This window comes from Sinocyclocheilus grahami, unplaced genomic scaffold, assembly GCF_001515645.1.
Source record: "Sinocyclocheilus grahami isolate Dianchi unplaced genomic scaffold, SAMN03320097.WGS_v1.1 scaffold1292.1, whole genome shotgun sequence".
Lineage (NCBI taxonomy): Eukaryota > Metazoa > Chordata > Actinopteri > Cypriniformes > Cyprinidae > Sinocyclocheilus > Sinocyclocheilus grahami.
Window position 1 is genome coordinate 142,389 of NW_015506471.1, and position 22,475 is coordinate 164,863.

General features: G+C 35.7%; 1 protein-coding gene across 1 annotated transcript in view; it reads left to right on the forward strand.

The window, feature by feature from the left end:
* The first annotated feature begins 785 nt into the window (after positions 1-785).
* LOC107568906 (microcephalin-like) overlaps positions 786-22,475 on the forward strand; it is a 57,602-nt gene continuing 35,912 nt past the window's right edge. Inside the window, exons 1-4 of the mRNA XM_016254903.1 lie at positions 786-833; positions 970-1,007; positions 9,022-9,184; positions 9,321-9,398. Coding sequence (XP_016110389.1) covers positions 786-833; positions 970-1,007; positions 9,022-9,184; positions 9,321-9,398 — 327 coding nt within the window. The remainder of the gene's footprint in view (positions 834-969; positions 1,008-9,021; positions 9,185-9,320; positions 9,399-22,475) is intronic.

The window sequence follows — 22,475 nt, forward strand, 5'->3', positions numbered from 1 at the left end:
TCCATAATTAACATACAGACCATTTCTCAATTCCAAGTAAGCCAATTTTATAATATAAAATATAATTTATTGATCAGTAATAACCATTATAAACTTGTTTAATATATATTATTAAAGTTGTAAGTTATATTTTGGATAACTTCACTAATTTGAGTTTAAAAAAATGTTTAAATTCTTAAAGTAAATAATATTTCTAATTAAGTCATTAGATTGCAATTTAATTACCTTGTAATTTGTTACAATTATATGCTTTACATTTTACAAATGAATAATGCCCCCAGACCCTAAAATGATTAAATTCATAAATGTCACCTTTTTCACCTCTTGTGAATTGTCAGGTATGTTGTATGTATTGTACATGCAGCTACAACATTCTCTTTTTCTTTTTCTTTTTTTTTTCAAGCACAAAATTGTCTTCCTTGAACAGTCTGACATCATATTTTATGAGCAATGTCTTTTAACTTCTATTGACCATAAGATCTGCTTGCACCTGGCCACATATTTGTGTCATGGTGTCAGAAAGCATCTTGATAAACATGTTATGTATGAACCTGTTTTAGCTGCCCTGTTCACTGATGGATGTAAACCCCAACTTCCTGTAGGGGAATAGAGAGGAAGGCAATTCATGTGTTTGTACTACGGATCTGTTGTACTGAAGCCAGGGTACAGAGGACGGATGAAACGGTGCCATGATGTTTTGTGCTTAAACGGCTCTCAACTGCTTCCCCTCCAGTATGACCTTGGTTTCATTTCCTCTTCGTTCACCAAATATGCAGATATCCGGCATGTGTTTACTGGTTTATGCTACTCTCCAACAAAACAGGAGCTCAATAGTACATGTGTCTGAGATAATAAAAGTTTAGTTGAATGTCATTAAAAACATTGAGTGTATTAGTAAAAAATAAATGAACTGCAAAATTAATATCTAATCTTTCAGTTTTTTTTCTTTTTTCTTTTTTGTCTCTACAGAAAAATAGATCCTTGGTAATGACAAGCATGCCCACTGAGTGAGTATCTGTGACTCTATACTGTGTACTATTAAAAACTGGAAATAATAAAGCCTAGCTATTGTGCTGCATGGATACAACCACCCATCTTGTAAATCGGTCACATAAAAAAAAAAATTTGAAAAGTTTTCACTCACAGTGATTGAGATAAACGCCTAAGTTTAGCACAGATATATTATCACCCTTATTACACTCTGGCATAATACACCCTCTCACAACACAGTGAGTTAACTAGTCCTGTTGTTATTAAAGGATACACAACATTAATGGTCTTCTTTTTTGGGTTCCTGTCAAAATGACTGCATTTGTTTGGAATTATTCAGCCATTTATATGAGATTTTGATGACTGAATTGATCACGCTCCTCTATTTGGATCCAACAATTTATTTTTAATTTGTTCTTAATACTGTAAATTACCCATATGCTTAATATGGAACTAGATGCATTATTAGAAACTGCAGATACATTTTTTTGCAAATTTTTTTTGCATAATTTTTTTTATGTCGAATATTTGTCGAATTTAAAATAAAAATCCACCTTCTAATGCAAAAACGTTGCATTCGAATTTTAGGTGTGTCAGGCAGCCTTATCAGTGGGGCATGAAATGCGACGACGATGTAAGTGTCATTGCATTTTAAAGGGGTCATATGATGCTTTTTTAAAGATCATTATTTTGTGTATTTGGTGTAACAGAATATGTTGACATGAGAGCCTTTTTAGGGGGGCGTGGCAGAGTCTTAACATTGATAAAGAATATCTCTTTGGTTTTGAGACTTCAGTCTTTGCAACTTCAGGGATCTTATCTATGCACAATCAGCTTGTAACACTCCAAAGAGAAAGGAAAACTTGAAATCGCATCATATGACCCCTTTAATGTTTTTGTTAGCCTATCCAGTTGAACCCACTAGATGCGGCGCTGCTACGTTGTTCATTCAAAATATTGCAGAAAAAGAGAACAATCAATGTGGGGAAGATGTTGTTTACGTCAAAACCGAAACCAAGCTGTTCACATAGAATGCATATTTATCGCATTTTCTAGAGGGACATCTATCACCGTTGCACTCGCACAAGAGAGCCGCATGTTTAGAAAGCTATGTAAAATTAATGTAAGTTCAACTTTTTAAAAACATGTCTCAAGACTTGTTTTGGGAATAGTTTTCCCCATCCCACTTCATCTTAAGTTTTTAAATAAAGTAAGTACTCTTTTTGATTGGTTTTTGGTCCTTTGTATTAAACTATACATACGTGCATGATGCTGTTTTGTTTCTAATTGTTTAAGCAATTTTATTAATTATATATGGTTTATAAACATTATTTTAAACATTATGCACTTTTTTTCAAAGATAGTCGTGTTATTTTATTATGCTTTGAAGAAACGTGCATAATATTTTGCTCGATGCACCCTCTTCTGGCCTCAGGAGAGAAGCCAAAATATTTTTTCCCCCTAAAGCCGAGCTCACACTACAGGATTGAAAGGCTAGCCAAATCACTGTGTTGCTCACACTACGCAACAAGATTTGTTCTCATCTGTCATTGTCTTGTCATAGCTGCGCGCATACTACACAACACAACGCTAACGAGGTTCACACACATTCAGTTTTGTAACATTCAGTGAAGAGGCGTTCCAAACCATCAGCGAAAATAAGTTTTCTCACATAAATTCTCGCGAGAAATTACAGCGATTATAGGCCATATCTTCAAGCATGGACGATCAACTGGCCATTCAAATGGTCTGTACAGTTATTTTTAGGGGTGGCACGATACCATTTTTTCAGAACCGATACCGATCCGATACCCAAAGTTCTGAATATAGGACAATACCGATACCAGCACAGTTTTTTTTCTATACCTCAGTGTGTGTTGACCTGATCATCACTCTTTTGTGTGTTACACACAATCTACTAAATATAGACAACTTCATTATAAAGAAAAATAACAAATGAAAAAATATATAATTATAATCTATGAGAAAATACTATTACAAACTAGGTTAGTAGATCTACAAAAATGATGAGTTCACAATAATATTATAAAATCTAAACATTTAGAGAAAATACATTATTTAGTGGGGGGGGGGAATAAAAGTAAATGGCTGTAATCTGGTAAAATGTTACACATTGCTCTTTGTATTGTAACATTCATGAAAAACAATTAAATATAATTATATATAAATATATGCAATAAATTAAATACATTTCTTTTACATTTATAGCACAATAATGAGGCAGAAATATATGGTAGATAAGACCGAACAAGAAAGGCTATTAACAATCTTTCATTGCGCAAAAGTATAATAACATGAAAAGCTCAAATACAGATGGGCACAAAAGCGCTTATGCGCATCCCATGCGCAGGATGATGCGCTTGAAGCAACACGGAGTCACAGCGCACGGCTCTCCGCATAGAAAAGTTCAAAGTACAAAAGTAAGAGACATTGATGCGTAGTGTTATTATATATGTGCGATAGTTTGAGCCTTTTCTTTTAACAGTTTTAAATTTCAGTTACTGTGCATGTGAACAATTCACAGTGCTCTCTACTCATGTGTAGTGATCTCTAACAGACACCCGGTAGAAAGTGGCATGATTTAGAATTAGCACTAAACTCCAGCAAGATAAGTCATTTTATGCAAAACCACTGATGTTTATCTACAGATCAAGTATAATAATAGGAACATTGTATCATCTTAGAGAGAGTTTCGTCGTCTTGACTGTCGTAACAGAACGCGACGCACAGTTTGAATGCTGAATGGAGGATGACTGACAGCCGCAGCGGAGAGAAGTCTAGAGAACTTGAATTTAACTACAAACCCAATTCCAAAAAAGTTGGTCAATTGGCAACATGATTGGGTATAAAAAGAGCCTCTCAGAGTGGCAGTGTCTCTCAGAAGTCAAGATGGGTTATAACGACAAATATTCATATGTACCTCACATTAAAATGTGGAATGGTCTCAGAACACCTGAAATATAGTGCACGGAAACTTTATGGTGCTTTATAATGTTTTTGTGCCTTTCCTGGGGCTTAACAATAACAGAATAGTATACGCCAGTGGCGAGCAGTGACTTTTTTTAACGGGGTATGCTGAGTGATAAGACCCTCAAAGGGAACAATATGATGTTTGTTATTTTTAACATTTTATATATCCCACATTTTTAATTTACCGGTTAGGCAATAACGTTGACAATAACCATCTTCAACATACGTTGTCTATGACCAAAAATGTAAGAAGATATGTTTTCAGTGGACTTTTAAAATTTGCTTTGCTTGAGAAAACACAGATATACAGTTACAGTGTTTTTTTTCTTTTGATTTAGTCGAGTTGGTTTTGCATCAAACAATGTGATTTTCGGCAATCGGGATCTGACAGCAACAGCACATTTTTCCGCTTGGGCGAGCGCTTTGCGGACAGCTTACCTCGTGCGTTAAATCTCCCGCAGACCAGCAAATCACTGAGAACGCGCATCAATCCTGACAATTCATAGCAACAGAGCTGAGACCAGAAAGCTGCGGAGAATCCGCTCGCCCTGAAGCAACCGCAACTGGTAGATTTAAAGAAAATTACTGCCGTTTGGCAAATAAATCATTGTACGTACTTATTCCTAACTCTAAGCTTTAAATTACATTTCAAATGACAAGGGATCAACTTATAATCATGTTTATATGAATTATCCCGTGAACTTATTCTCTCAAATGGCCTGGGTATGCAGAGCATTCACAATTTATATGGACGGAATGCCACTGGTATACGCACAATATCGTATTTGGATCGGTCTCGTCTGAATATCGGATCGGCACACCCCTAGTTATTTTATCCGAAAGAAAGAAGAAACCACGACAAAAGAGAATATGGCAGAAACAATGGCTTGGAATACGTGGACAACAAGGTCTGTCAGTACTGCAGCAAGAGTTGGAGATAATTAAACAGTACAATGAAACGTTGTATTATATACACAATCTATGCATTTGTTAAATTTATTTCTAGTTCGTTGGTTTGATTAATTTATGGCTTTTCGTGTCTGTTCATAAAGATGCATGATTAGTGTTTACCATCTGCACTGTGATTGGCTAGTTCCACCTTGTCATTGTGTCGCTCACATTACGAGATCACGTGGCGATAATATCAAACAGGTTTGAAAATATCGTACCGTCTGTGATGGCTCGAGACCGGTTCGGATCACATTGCTGACCTGTTCATACTTAACGAGCTTCAGCAACCGCAACGAGCACCGATTTGGTCACGATCCGGGGGTTTTGTCGCAGACTGTGGAAATCTGTCTGCAACAGCAAAATCCAGCCAAAAATCATGTAGTGTGAGCCCGGCTTAACTGAAATTATGCCTTTTAAATTCGAATATAATTTGAATATTGATAATATTTAAGTAAAAAATTTGAATTTAGTTTTTCAGCCATTTTGACAGCCCTACTACCCAGCAAATCAGACATTTACTTGCTAAATTATTCAAAAGTAAATGCAAACATAAATGTAAAATATAGCTGCAAGCAGCAATTACGGGGCCAAGCACTACAGAAGCAAACACCAGACCAACTGCAGCAATGAGTAATTAAAACCATTTTAAGATTATTTTAGTCAAAATGGCTGAAAAATCATAAATACAACCACTAGTAATATGATTTATTGGCTTATCACTTTTGACCAATAGGTGGCGCTGTTATCAAATACATGTGGTGTGTTCTGTGTGAGGTGACAACAGCACACACAAAGTTTGGTGTCAATAAGTCAAAGCTTTGCAGAGATACAGCTTCAGAGTAATTTTGGCATCATGCCTCAAATTTGTAGCGGCGCTATACAAAAACAGTTTTGTCTATCGACACGAAATCTATAACTTTTTGCCAGCATTGTCTTGCATATTTTTGTATCAACTGATCTGCGGTCCATCTTCAAACAAACACAGCAGTGTTTTTGTTGCTCAGTGAATCTGCATTTTTGAACAAATCAGTTTAATCAATGATTCAGTGACCAACTCATAGAAACCATAATTTCACTCTTTGTTTGCTTCTGTGGCAGTACTTAAGGTTTGCTGAAATCTAAACAGACTACCTTATTGGATTGTAAATGTGAAAGCTCTATCTTAAATATACACGAAACAAGAAGAAATTAGGATGAGGGCAATTACATTTTCACTGTACTGTAGAACCTTTATTTTCTGGCGTTAAAAAGCTCTGTATTGATTGCAAAGTGCATAAATAAAAGTCTACAGCATAAAATAGCACTCTCAATATAGGCTATTTAATGAAACTGTCAGCACTGATTCTTATTTATTATGTAGACTATTTTGAACAAGAAATAATCACAAATGGGTTCAGTTGTATTCTATTGACCCATACCATTTTATTTTATTTATTTATAGTTTGTTTTTGTTTAACTTTATACTGTTGATTAAAATAAAATAATAATTTGTAAAATTATTTTTAATATTAAGTAAATCCCTACCTATTCCGAATATAGCCTACAGAATGATCTTGCTTTCTTAAAATGACACAGTCAGTGACGATAGCCATTTGAAATATATGAAAGGTGTGAATAAAATTATATTTATTTAAAATAAATAATAATTTAACCATTTCAAAAACAGCATTGGCTATTTGACCCACAGTCGACACATAGCCTATTGATTCCTTACCCACACACACACTGCAAATGACTGTGCTATTTTGCCCTTGTCACTTATTACATCAAATATTTAGTGGTTTTACCAATCTTTATCCACCCACATGCAGGACTCTGACCTAAAGTAAGAATATCACCAAAAATATACATCATTTTAATATCGGATCGGCACACCCCTAGTTATTTTATCCGAAAGAAAGAAGAAACCACGACAAAAGAGAATATGGCAGAAACAATGGCTTGGAATACGTGGACAACAAGGCCTGTCAGTACTGCAGCAAGAGTTGGAGATAATTAAACAGTACAATGAAACGTTGTATTATATACACAATCTATGCATTTGTTAAATTTATTTCTAGTTCGTTGGTTTGATTAATTTATGGCTTTTCGTGTCTGTTCATAAAGATGCATGATTAGTGTTTACCATCTGCACTGTGATTGGCTAGTTCCACCTTGTCATTGTGTCGCTCACATTACGAGATCACGTGGCGATAATATCAAACAGGTTTGAAAATATCGTACCGTCTGTGATGGCTCGAGACCGGTTCGGATCACATTGCTGACCTGTTCATACTTAACGAGCTTCAGCAACCGCAACGAGCACCGATTTGGTCACGATCCGGGGGTTTTGTCGCAGACTGTGGAAATCTGTCTGCAACAGCAAAATCCAGCCAAAAATCATGTAGTGTGAGCCCGGCTTAACTGAAATTATGCCTTTTAAATTCGAATATAATTTGAATATTGATAATATTTAAGTAAAAAATTTGAATTTAGTTTTTCAGCCATTTTGACAGCCCTACTACCCAGCAAATCAGACATTTACTTGCTAAATTATTCAAAAGTAAATGCAAACATAAATGTAAAATATAGCTGCAAGCAGCAATTACGGGGCCAAGCACTACAGAAGCAAACACCAGACCAACTGCAGCAATGAGTAATTAAAACCATTTTAAGATTATTTTAGTCAAAATGGCTGAAAAATCATAAATACAACCACTAGTAATATGATTTATTGGCTTATCACTTTTGACCAATAGGTGGCGCTGTTATCAAATACATGTGGTGTGTTCTGTGTGAGGTGACAACAGCACACACAAAGTTTGGTGTCAATAAGTCAAAGCTTTGCAGAGATACAGCTTCAGAGTAATTTTGGCATCATGCCTCAAATTTGTAGCGGCGCTATACAAAAACAGTTTTGTCTATCGACACGAAATCTATAACTTTTTGCCAGCATTGTCTTGCATATTTTCGTATCAACTGATCTGCGGTCCATCTTCAAACAAACACAGCAGTGTTTTTGTTGCTCAGTGAATCTGCATTTTTGAACAAATCAGTTTAATCAATGATTCAGTGACCAACTCATAGAAACCATAATTTCACTCTTTGTTTGCTTCTGTGGCAGTACTTAAGGTTTGCTGAAATCTAAACAGACTACCTTATTGGATTGTAAATGTGAAAGCTCTATCTTAAATATACACGAAACAAGAAGAAATTAGGATGAGGGCAATTACATTTTCACTGTACTGTAGAACCTTTATTTTCTGGCGTTAAAAAGCTCTGTATTGATTGCAAAGTGCATAAATAAAAGTCTACAGCATAAAATAGCACTCTCAATATAGGCTATTTAATGAAACTGTCAGCACTGATTCTTATTTATTATGTAGACTATTTTGAACAAGAAATAATCACAAATGGGTTCAGTTGTATTCTATTGACCCATACCATTTTATTTTATTTATTTATAGTTTGTTTTTGTTTAACTTTATACTGTTGATTAAAATAAAATAATAATTTGTAAAATTATTTTTAATATTAAGTAAATCCCTACCTATTCCGAATATAGCCTACAGAATGATCTTGCTTTCTTAAAATGACACAGTCAGTGACGATAGCCATTTGAAATATATGAAAGGTGTGAATAAAATTATATTTATTTAAAATAAATAATAATTTAACCATTTCAAAAACAGCATTGGCTATTTGACCCACAGTCGACACATAGCCTATTGATTCCTTACCCACACACACACTGCAAATGACTGTGCTATTTTGCCCTTGTCACTTATTACATCAAATATTTAGTGGTTTTACCAATCTTTATCCACCCACATGCAGGACTCTGACCTAAAGTAAGAATATCACCAAAAATATACATCATTTTGTGAGTAATTATATATTACAGTAATGTTTTTACATTAAAATATAGTTATTTTTGCTAGAAATACTATGAGGGTATGCAGATTTTTGGATAAAGTTCTGAACAGACATCAGTGAAAATATTATTTGCGTGTCTTATGGTTCAAACATGGAGTTTATGATATTTGTGGCTCAAACCTTTTGTTCAAACATGGAGTTTATGATATTTGTATGTTTTGCATTTGTATTTAGGAAGCAGGAGGTAGTCTTCCAGCTGGTCAGAAATCTGGGTGGTTTTACAGTGGTGGATAATGTGTGTGAAAGCACCACTCATGTGGTGTCCGGCAGCCCACGACGGACCCTTAATATCTTGTTAGGCATTGCACGTGGCTGCTGGATCCTCTCCTTTGAATGGGTGTGTATAGCTTTGTGTGCATTTCTGCTTTTAATATGTTTTTTTTTTCTAAAGTGTATTTAATACGGTAATGTAGAAGATTTAGGTGGTAGCTAATATGCTGTTGTACCTTATAATTTTTTGCTTGCCTGTACAGGTCCTGTGGTGTTTGGAGCACAGGCAGTGGGTTCCTGAAGAGCCTTATGAGCTGTCTGATCATTTCCCTGCTGCACCTGTAAGTACATGCATTTCTATAATATAGTGAATTCCATGAAACCTGTTAAGAATTTTGAGTTTCCCCCCACACATTAACTACAGATAACTTGTCACTAAGGCTGAAAACTAATTGTAAATATACTGCACAGCTGTTATTAGGATGTTTTTTTTTGGTTGTTTTTTTTGCACAAGAAGATATAAAAGAAACATCTTTTATATCGTCTCATCGTCTCTTATCCTATACTTTTGATGGTAGTGTATCACAGTTTCCTCAATTTCAAGGGGCGTTACCTCTTGCAGAAACAGAAGTAATGCCTGTGTAATGACTGTGGCTGGCAAACTTCATTGCACCGTATCCACACCTCCATTACAGCATGTCATGTGTTTTGATACTCCAGATGGCAAGTGCTTGACAAGGCAAGTGTGATACAGCCATACATGTTTGAGGCTGTGGCAGAAGAAATCAAAATAAGTCACACTGATTGCAAGAGTCTGTTTCAGTGCAGTAATTGCTTTTGCTTGCTTAAATGCTTAATTTTCTGTATATTGTTCTAAAAGTACTATTATTATTTGTCTTATTACAAAAGACACTGCATGTACGGTATGTACTGATTTTATTAGCAGCACTCTGTGATATACCTGCATTGCCCCGGAGAACAAAATGCTTGGCACTGCTGTATCTTCAGCATGTTTAGAATAATTCACAAAAAGCTTTATCTTTTGGTCGCTCATGCACGTCGATAAAAAATTTTTTAGCCATGCATATTTAATGTTGGGATCTCTAAGAAGGCTATACAGAGTTTTTGGTGGTGTAGTTTCTTTACATCAACACCATCCGAGTTTGATGCTAGACATCCAACAGCATTATTGCTCTTGTGATTGATGAACAGACATGAGTTGTTCCGAACACACCTCCTTGATTGCATATGATGATGATGCATGTTAAGGGTCGTGGTGAGGAGAATCATGACATCACAATTATTTAGATTTCAGATTCTATGCTGAGATAGAAACTTCAATAACCGAAAATCTGTTGGGGGCTATGACACAAATACGGCCCCCTTGGTCAAACCAAATAAAATACAAAATAAAAACTGGTGGTTTTGCAATACCAATACATTGAGGTTAAAAAAGAAACTCTTGAGACCTCTTGGGGTGTCTCAATATGACAGCCCTCTCCAGGTTGTACCAAAGCATCTAAATTGGTTTAAGGTCAAGCCTCAGGTAAACACATTTTATTTTTTAGACATTTTTTGTTGATTTGCTGTGCATTTCAGGGGAGGAGTAGAGTAGGGCCGGGCAGTATGACAATATATAACCTGGTGACAAGTTTAATTCGTTATAGATATATATTTTATACTGCATTATGTAAATGTATCCACAAAATGCAGGACTGCTTAAAGAGTCATGAAACCCCGTTTCAGCACTGGTTAGTTCCCACCACAGTTTTAAAAAATGCTAAAAAAGTGGGCGCAAAAAAGCTTAAAATTAATCAGTTTTCTCCAACAGTTAAAATTATCGGATGCTAACATTGTCTTCTGTGATGTGCAACACAAACACCTCTGCTAAAATCTCAGAAAAAGTAGTCTGGGGTTTCATGACCCTTTAAAGTTATTGACGCGTTCCAGCTATAAAGAAACATAGGTGAATGAGAAATTAGAGAGGAACATTTTTTGATAAGTTATAAACAATAATCCGTGCAAAAGAACTGAATTCAGCCCTCACATGCTGACACAAAATTCAGTTCTCCTACACAATCTCTTCAACGATCACATTTGGTAAACAGTTATCTGTCAATATATTGGATCAATAAATTGACAGCAGCCTAATGCATGTACTTGAGTGCTTATTAGGCAATGTAGGCAATAAAAGGCACATTATGGTTTAAATAGTTTAGTAAACCTGCGATTTAGTCGACTAATGCTTCAAATGAGCAACTACTAGTCGACCAGACAAATCTTTAGTCGAGGGTAGCTCATATTATATATATGTGTGTGTGTGTGTGTGTGTGTGTGTGTGTATATATACTGTGCTCAAAATTATTCATACGCTTGGTAAATATGATCAAAGGAGGCTGTGAAAATTAATCTGTATCATCAATCCTTTAGAGATTTTATTTAAAAAATTTACTAAAATCTAACCTTTGATTGGAGAATACGAATTTAAAATGGGAGAGAGATGTCATTATGAAATAAATGTTTTTCTCTAATACACATTGGTCACAATTAGTCATACCCTTTTATCCAATACTTTTTCCAACCTCCTTTTGCCAAGAGAACAGCTTTGAGTCTTCACCTCTAATGCCTGAAGAGTTTAGAGAACATCTGGCAGGAGATCAGAGACCATTGCTTCATCCAGAATCTCTCCAGACCCTTCAGATTTCCAGCTGCATGTTGATGCTTCTCCTCTTCAGTTCACCACACTCATTTTCTATCGGGTTCAGCTCAGGGAACTGGGTTGGCCAGTGCAGAAGCTTGGTTCATTGCTTCATCCAGAATCTCTCCAGACCCTTCAGATTTCCAGCTGCATGTTGATGCTTCTCCTCTTCAGTTCACCACACTCATTTTCTATCGGGTTCAGCTCAGGGAACTGGGTTGGCCAGTGCAGAAGCTTGGTTTTCTTCTCAGTGATCCATTTTTGTTTTGATTTTGATGTTTGTTTGTGGATTATTGTCCTGTTGGAAGATCCAACCATGGCCCATTATAAGATTTCTAGCATGGACAGTCAGTTTTTAAATTTTTTTATCCATTGGTATTTTATAGAATTCATTATGCCATCTATCTGAACAAGATATCCAGGATCTCGGACAGAAAAATAGGCCCACTACATTAAAAATCCAGCAGTATATGTCATTGTACACATGGGGTACTTTTTTATCCCTGTGTGCACCAAACCCATCTTGAGTGTTTGCTGCTAAAAAGCAAAAAAATTTTTAGTTTCATCTGACCATTGAACCCAGTCCCATTTAAAGTTCCAGTCATGTCTAGCAAAAAAATATGCTGGAGTTTGTTTTTGGATGAGAGCCGTTTCTTTTCCAATTTTTTTCTTGTAACCCTCACAAACAACATTGGTTTTTTTTAAGACTTTCTGACCCCAAGACGATTTTCTGCAGTTCTCCAACTGTGATCCTTGGAGTCTTTGGTCACTCAAACTCTCCTCCTCACCGTGCATTAGGACAATATAGACAACACGTCCTCTTACTGTATTAGAGAAAAATATTTATTTAATGTGATTTTCCCCCACTTTCACTTTTTTTTTTTTTTTACTTTAAAGGTTAGATTTTTTTTTTTTTTAATGAAAGATCAAGTGGATAAACAATGCGGATTTATTTTCACAGCTGCCTTTGATCATATTTATCAAGGGTATGAATAATTTTGAGTACAACTCTGTGTGTGTGTGTGTGTGTGTGTGTGTGTGTGTGTATATATCTATATATATATATATGTATATGTTGTTGTTATTATTGTTATTATTATTTAATTTGATTATTACAAAAAAAAGCAAGAAATGTATTATAATACAGTAAAATAAAACAAATGAGTAAAATTACAGTACTAATACTTGCGTCTTAATTTCATTATTTTCCAACGCATTTTCCATCAGCTTTTATTTTGATGGGTTGTCTGCAAATAAAAATGTGCTATTTACCATATTTGCTTACATTGCTTGTCCACCCAAAATGTTTGATTGTGTGTATATTTAATGACTTATTAAAGCAAACAAACCATTTTCTTAGGACCTAATGTAAATTCTTTTGTAAATTCTTGACAAAATACAGAATTAAGTTTAATCACACTGGGGTAACAGGTCCATTATAGCTACAATAAGCATCAAGCTACATATGACAGTTTATAAGATTAATACTTTTACTAAAAACTCACTTTAAAGCATCACTTTGTGTTTGTAATAACTTCCAGTTGTGATCTAATGTGGATTTTAGTAATACATGAAGCATAAATATATTATTTGTAGCTTTTTATAATAAGCTAAATGCTACACCTGTTGTAAACAAGCTTTATTCTCTTAAAAAGCTGTGAATATTTAAGATATACTGCTGCTGCACAAATAGCATATAAAATAACCCGTAGCAGATCTATACAGGTGGAGCTGGGGAAGGGGGAGGATTTCAGAGAAACTCTTAAAAGCGCGCTGCAGGAATCTCAAGTGAATGCTAGCCAGCCATGTAAATGCAAGCCAATAAGCTCATTGGCTGCATATGCAGCATGAACCAATCAGCTTGTGCCAAGTTGTTTAACTCTCTGAATATCATCAGTTACGTTAAAGGGTTAGTCCCAAAAATGAAAATTAGCCCATAAATTACTCACCCTCAAGTCATCCTAGGTGTATATGACTTTCTTCTTTCAGACTAATCCAGTCGGAGTTATATTAAAAATTGTCTTTGATCTTTCAAGCCGTTTCATGGCACTCAGCGGGTGTTGCATGCATCCGTCCAAAAGCAGTTAAATGCCCCCATCCATAAAAAAAAATGTGTCTCACAGGGCTCTGGGGGGTGAACAAAGGCCTTCTGTAGCGAATCGATGCGTTTTTGTACGAAAAATATCCATATTCAAAACGTAATAATCACTTTAATGTAGCTTGCGCTCACTGTTGTACACTGGAAGCAGTTCCGGGGGAATTACCTATGAGGTCAGCGCTGCACATGCTCCAGTGAGTCTCGTGAAAACCAACGTTTGTTAACAGGAGCAAAGGAAGCAAAGTTTCCTTACTTTAGCAAAGGAAAACCAGTCTCCTCTCGGCTTATATCGAAATCCTCCGACATTGTTCTTTACAAATCCTCGTTTTGTACTTCTAATTAGTGACCGTTGTTTTGTTTTGATCTCTCCTCTGCGCTTCCGCGTGCGTCACTTCTGAGCGGCGCATGCGCAATGCTGACCTCCATACGTCATTCCCCCGGAACTGCTTCTGTTTACAACAGTGAGCGCAAGCTAGATTCAAGTGATTATTACGTTTTGAATATGGATATTTTTCTTACAAAAACGCATCGATTCGCTACAGAGGGCTTTTGTTCACCCTCCGGAGCCGTGTGAGACACTTTTTATTATTATTTTTTATTTATTTATTTTTTATGGAGGGGGCGCATTTTATTTAACTGCTTTTGGACGGATGCATGCAACACCCGCTGAGTGGCATGAAACGGCTTGAAAGATCAAAGACCATTTTTAATATAACTCCGACTGGATTCGTCTGAAAGAAGAAAGTCATATACACCTAGGATGACTTGAGGGTGAGTAATTTAAGGGCTCATTTTCATTTTTGGGTGAACTAACCCTTTAACAGCCCGTCAGCCTGCGCCATATAGAGTTTTATGACTGAACTATATATATAATGTATTGTATCATTGGCTATGCGTCGAGATGCGTATCATATCGGCCTCAGTTAAGGAGATGTATGGGAAGCGAAACAACCCAAATATGGGACGAAACGGCGCGGTATTCAAGTGTTCGCGACTCGACAGCGCAGAGAGGACGTGTTTACTAGCGCCACCGAGCTGACAGCGCGGCGCGGATCAGTTACAAAAGCGCAGCGCGAACATTACTCTTCTTCTTCTTCATGTTTTAAGGCAGGTGGAATCCAACGTTAAGGTGCATTACCGCCACCTACTGTGCGAACATTACTCTCCGAATTTTTTTTCCTGCACATAACATAATGAAGATCAGTATTAAGTTATTACATTTCTTTTGCTAACCTTTCTACTACATGTAAACAGTTGTACTTTGAAAAACTGCAAATGTAAAATATATATAAGACTTTAATAAATGTACAATACCATAGTCCTCTTGAGGAGCACACCCAGCTTCTAGTATATATATATATTTTTTATTTTGTACTTGGTTATTATTGTTGTTGTCGTCGTCAAGTTCTGTATTCAGCACAATATTGCCCATTTTAAATTTTAACTATTATTAAATAGCCTAGTATATATGGGATTTTTGTTGTCTCTAGTAAAGGGAATGTTGTTATTTAACTTTAACATTGCAATTTTATATAATGGATACGGTTTGTAAGGCTTTTCTCTACACTCCAGATTAAATAAATAAATCAATTTTAATTAATTTAAAAAACATACAAAAATTAGGGACAGTGTATGTAAATTCAATATGATGTATTTTGAATTTTGCACTGCATTGTGTTTTAGGTTTATCGGAAAACACATTCAAATTAACCATGATTTTATGACACTAACCTTTTAACCATACATTTGTAGTTGTGGGTTAAAAAAAATGACAATCAATCCATGGTTACTGCACTTTTACTATAGTAAAACCAAGGGAAAATTTTTGTTTTTACATTTTACTCTTTTTTTCCCCCAAGCATAATCATATGCTACAGTTACACAAATATCCTTAAATGTAAAATTTACTTAAATATGCCTTGATGAACGAAACCATAAAATATTTGAATTCTAAGAGGATAATGGAAGTTTCTGCTGTGAACGTGACTACTAAATATAGGCTATACGTGCTTCAAAGTAGCTAACATGTAGTTTATAAATGTAGTAATGTTTACATGTAGTAATATGAAAGATAATAAGCAAAAGAAATGTAATAACTCATTATGTTATGTGCAGGAAAAAAACACGAACTTCTGCGGAGAGTAATGTTCGCACAGTAGGTGGCGGTAATGCACCTTAACGTTGGATTCCACCTGCCTTAAAACATGAAGAAGAAGAAGAGTAATGTTCGCGCTGCGCTTTTGTAACTGATCCGCGCCGCGCTGTCAGCTCGGTGGCGCTAGTAAACACGTACTCTCTGCGCTGTAGAGTCGGTCGCGCCGCTCGGTCCATTGAGCCGCGCCTATGACAGGTCAGCGCGGCGCGAACACTTGAATACCGCGCCGTTTCGTCCCACATTTGGGTTGTTTGGCTTCCCATAGAGATGCACGTCCCTAGCAGAGCATGTGAGCGGAGCGGTGTGACGCTATGCTACGTTTTCCGCTCTATGGACGTGCGCTCCACTCAGTCGCTCTAACCGCCCAAGCAAGCGCTCCGTTAATATTCCGCTCACGCTCACCGTAAACCAATTCCCGCTCAGATCACGCTCCGACATAAAATTTCTCTAGTAGGCCTAATTGTTTACTGTTTGTAACTAAATTCTTGGATTATTGTCTAAAATTAAGCATGCTGATAAATAGCAATTATCATGTTTCAGAGCGAAATTCTTACAATCTTCTTAATTTTATTAATTGTAATGTATTATTTAAAATTTATTAAATATATTAATCTAACCTTAGCAAACCTACCTAGAAAGGCGCTCTGCGCTCTTAAGGAAATATTACCACTCCGCTCACATGCTCTGATCCCTAGTGTATATATGTATATAATACAATCATGAATGAATTGAATTAATTTTACTATTGTTACTATTATTAAATTATCATTATTCTATTTGAAATGTTGCACTCCTGACTGAAATTAGGAAATAATTTCACAAATATTGGTCAAATATCGAAGCCAGACTCCTAAATACTTTTAATGATACATCATTTGTAAAGTTTAAATAAGAATGTCATGACAATAGTGTGCAGTGAATGTAAACAAACACATCTTTGCATCTCTTTAAGTGGTTAAAGAGGGTTGTGTGGGTTATTAATGGTTGTGGTAGAAAGTTCTAACCGTTAGTGAGAAGGGCATGCAGTTAATACACTCTATACACATAAGAAAAAGTCAGTAGTAGCTATTTCCATCCACCTATTTTAACTGCATTTTGGATTATCGCATAAAAAAACTGCTGGATGGAAATGCCAATATGTGCATAAATTCAAAAAATGCGTATAAAAAATGTATGCGCACAACAGAGTAGGATAAAAAAAAATATCCGATAAGAAAAAAATGTGCATAAACTACGATGGAAACACATTTACCAAATAAATTCCACCATTGAAGAAGTCATGTGACTTTTCGCTATGAGACGGGATAAATTGACTAACCAGTGGACCGATCTCGTTCACAGCATCTATATGTTGTTTTGGTCATTCTGAAATGCCTGAGGAAAGTTTGTCATCAAAGTATTTCTGTATAATTACTGTCTTACATGACTGCGTTCCCAAACATCGGGCATCCATCTAAAAGCAATGACCGCATTTTTTGTGTTACGTCTACTCTCTCTGAAGCGCAAGTAATTTATTACATATGAAAAGTATTATATTCAGTGGCTTCTGCTATATTCTTAGTGATATTTAGTGCCACAGTTTACCAGGAAGTGGCGGTTTTGTTCTCTTTGGCTCGTTGGATGGAAACGGTGCTTTATTCGCATGTTTTATGCGATATTCCAGTTTTGCGCATAAATTTAATTTGAATATTTGGATGGAAACATAGCTAGTGTTTATCCTGCCATTATATTAGGGGGGCGCCCAAGCCCCCCCTTGAAGGTCAAGTTAATTTTATTTTTTTCTATTTATCGCCAGATCACAAAATAATTAATTTAGGGTGTTTTCACACCTGTAGGTCGATTGCTTTGTTCCGAAACAGGGATTCAAATGATTACAATGTTGCTTTTTATTCTTGGTGCGGTTCGCTTCACACAGCAAAGTTTCTAAACGGACCAAATTTGTTAATACAAGTCACGCGCGAGTAAACTGTTCTCTCATTGGCCAAAGTTCCACGGTTTATTTTCCGGGATTCCACTGAGCTGTCACAGCTGTCATCTGTCAGAATGGAACCATATCAGCTTTGCGGGCTTATTGTTGGGTTTTTTGTAGCTGTCGTTAATAATAATTTATCATTTTGAGCAGGAGTCCAGGATTGATTGGGAAAACATTTTTAAAATGCACATACTACAAAGAAGAGCAATAAGACGGCATTATAAAACAAAAAAGTGCGCTTTAATTTTTGAATGGCAAAGACGTGCTCTCCCACAGACATTCACAGGTTCATTTTGAGGTATTAGCAAAACAACAAAGCTAATGCTTTTCACGGAACTTACGTAATTACCCATTATACATTGTGATATAGCCTGGTTCGTTGGTCCGTTGGATCGGATTGCTTTCTCGCTACAACCGAATCGCTCCAGAGTTTGTTTTCAATCGAGCCGAGACCGCCTTGTTCAAGCGATCTCGGACCGATTGTTTTGGCGCGGATCCGAGTGCGATTGCCGTGTTCACATATGCCCAAACGAACCGTGCTAAGGGGGAAACGCGCCAGGTTCCGAAACAACAGTCCATGTGTGAAAACACCCTTAAAGTTACCTTTCCTATAGAACAAGTCTATACCTTGTTGTTTTATTAAACAAACTAAATAGCCTTATGTTATTTATAGAGATGCACCGATTGACCAGCCAGTAATCGGAATCGGCCGATTTTTCGCATGACCGGCCCGGATCGGTGACCGGCCGGTCAGTCTCACGAATCATGCTGATTCCGATCCGATCCTTTTTTGCCAGCGGTGCCTGCAATGACGTCACAGCCACGCGCACACTCACAGTCGTGTGTAAACATGTTTCACGTGAGAATGATTCTAATTTTAATTGCATTCAGTGTAAACGGCGACTGATAATGTATTTATATCGTGCCAGATGAGAGGCTTGCACAGCCTGAGTGAGTGTGTGAGAGACAGCACACACAAAGTAACTGCATACTGCAGTAGAAAAAAAAGATATTTACAAAATATGATTTAGGTAAGCAACATTATACGGCCACGATGTTTCCCCGAATATCAGTATCAACACGATTGCAATGTGGCACTGATTTTATACAATAGTATTTCAATAAACAAGAAGTTAAAATTAAGTGACTTAGATTTTAGACAAAATATTGACTGTTTTTGCTCAATTTCGCTGACGAAAATAGTTCTGATCAAAGCCACAGCAAAACTGTTTTGTGTTTCTGAGCAACACACAGCGGTGTTTCCTTACTGAATGAACCCACGTTTTTGAACGAATCGAGTGAGTCAATGATTCAGTGGCCCATTCAAAAGGACAGTCACTTGCCTCGTTTCTGAATGAATCAGCCATTTGAATGAATCGGTTGAATGAATGAATAAATGGCTCACTAATTAAAACAGACATTTGCCACCACCTACTGGTGGTTTAGTCATATTTAAATGTATCATTGCATTTTGTCAACATTTATTTGTACGTTTAAAAAAATATGTGACAAATTAATCTTATAAAAGTTTTTATGCATTTGAATTTTTGCAGTGTAAATGCATTTATGGCACCTCAGCTTCATCAAACTCTCCGTGTAAATGCATCTAATGCCACTTCAGATGCAGCTTCTGTTTCCTCAGCAGTGGAAAGATAGAGTTTGTTAATACTAATTTCATTTGAATGGTAACAACTTCAGTTTCTTATTATTCTAACTGAATTAATTGAAACAAAGTAAGAATTTGATGTGAAAGATGACAAATTTAATAAGGTTAGGGGGGAAAAATGACCATTTATAAACATAGTGGGAAATGACAGCTGTTTTGTTACATACAGGAACTAATTTTAAGTTAACAATTTCTTCCTCTTTCCAGGCACAGATCACTTTATTTTGAGAATTGTTTAAGTGAGAGAAAATCTGTAACTTAGTCCAGATTGGGGAATTGTAATGTTTAATAATTTATTTTAATATGTAAATAATTTTTGCATTGAAATTTGCATAGATTTTTGTTTGTATATGCTGTCAATTATAGTTCTTAGAAAGAAAATCGGAATCGACAAAAATCGGTATCGGCAGGTCACACTTCCAAAAAATCGGAAATCTGAATCGGCCAAGAAAATTGCAATTGGTGCATCTCTAGTTATTTATCTTATTTACACGACGGCATGACATTTCTGTCTCTACATGGTCACGCATTTAAAAGTCTCCTCTGCTCTCTGTATCGCGCACGCACACTAGGGGTGGAACAGTTCAACTTACTCACGGTTCGGATTGTATCACTGTTTTAGAGACACGGTTTAGGTACGGTTCGGTATGTGCTATGTTTAGGCAAAAACTATACTGTCAAATAAAAATAAAGAAAATAAGAATGATCTAACTACAAGCAACAGCACAAATAAATACAATAGAATAACGATACAAAGAAAATAGATTTCAGGGTTTTTTAGGTAGGTCTAACATTAGTTTTCAGGTACAGAAATTGAATAAAGTAATGACATGTAAAACAGCATTGCATATTTGACTGTATAAATTAAAGATTAATCATTATTAAAGTTACAAAAGCTATTCAATCAAGAGCAGGGAGTGATTTCTTTGTTGTTGCTGTTTGTTTAATATTAAGAAAGTGCTGTCACTTTAAGAGAATGCACTGATACAGTACGATCAGCCGGCTATGTAGGATACTTACCAAGACGGGCATTTTGACATAATTTTTGTGTGAATTTGTCCATTTAAACACAATACTTCAGAGAAAGCTTAATATTTGTGCGGGTTCTGATGCGCGGGTTTGCACGCTTCGGATGAGCGCACGCACAAATCTTCTCACTGCGCCCGCGAGCTCGCGTCCTCTGGCTCTTAAATGTTTAAACTGGCAAAACTTAAATGAGTTTAGCTTAAACACAGATATCAACGTGTGCTGTTCAGGTCTCACCTGTGAACATGGAATGCGCATCCATCAACATAAACATACATTAGCCGAACCCTGTTTGTTTTACGTGTTATTTATAGCAAACCATATTACAGATGCGTTGTCAGATTTAAGTTGAACTAGAGAAGTCCTAGTGCGTGCCGAACCGTGTGTGGAGAACTGTACGGTTCGATTTTTTTCCACGAACCGTTCCACCCCTAACGCACACACAGGTGAGCACACTCTCACTAGTATTTGCAAATATTAAGCCGCAAAAAACTATTTGAATATGAATTCTGCGTGTCTCTGTGTTAATGAATGGCGCAGGCCTGCGGTTTTGTTTACTACTTTTACTGAAGCGCGTGGTGCTTCCAGTGATATTAAGGTCTGCCTTCTCACTGTAAGGACATAAATACAAAAAACAATCTCCAGAACTGCTCTGAGTCACTTCATTAGCATTTGACCGTTTTATTTGAGTAAAACCAAAGACTGACTTTGGTAAAACTATCCTCATATCATATACACAGAAATGTAAAGGTATTCACTGCAACCCGTCAAATTAAAAGTTCAGTTTAACTTGAAGACGTGGCAGAAATACATTACTATTGTTCAGTAGAATGTATGTAATAGGGTACTACTACTACTAAAATTATTAAAACCTTATTTTTAAGAAATAATCATACAATATTTCTTCAATGTTTTAATTGTAGTATTAAATCCCCTTTATTTTCCAAAAAATAAAATAATTTTCATTAATTAAAAGATAAATTAAATGAATGTTTTATGCCTTAAAAAATGTAATACACAACACAGAATTTCTGAGGAAAAAATTCATAAGGCTATTGTAAGAATTAATGAAACGTGTTTTATGCTTTCAAATAGTTACACATGCTAAAACAGAATTGGTTAACAAGAAAACATAAGGTTGGAAAAAATAAAACATTTCATAGGGCCCTAAACATGTAATTTTTGTTAAACTTTTAATAAATTGATGTTAAATTGTTTGTTTCATGATTTTAATTAGACATGCTTTCTGATTAATAAATTAAAACGGAAAAAATGGAATACCCCCCTTTTTAAATGTTCAATCAATATTTTTTGTAACCAGGAAAAATTTTCCCATCATAGGATTAATTTGGGGATTTAGTGTCTTTTAATTAATTTTGTTTAATCAAGTTTAATTTAATCGTATGAATGAACTTTATCACTAAAACATTAATTATAGGTATAACACATTATAGTATTACCTAATAATTTAAGACATTTGTATTAGCATTTGCGATGACAAATTTATGGTACAATAGAAGAATAAATCCATAATGTTTCATAATTATAATTTTACAAAAAAAGATGAATGAGCATTAAATCATCATTTTTATTTAAAGAGTTTAAATTATAAAAACATCTATATATGATCTATTATCAGTCAGTGACGCTGTCTAATTTGATGCTAACTTTTTGCGTAAAGTGGGTAAAGAAATCCTGGTTGGAGATGCAAGTCAGCCCTGACTCAGTGCAAACAAAAAATTTACATATACACAGTTGCAATAAAAATTATTTCACCCCCTTGACCTGCAAGACATTTTGCTT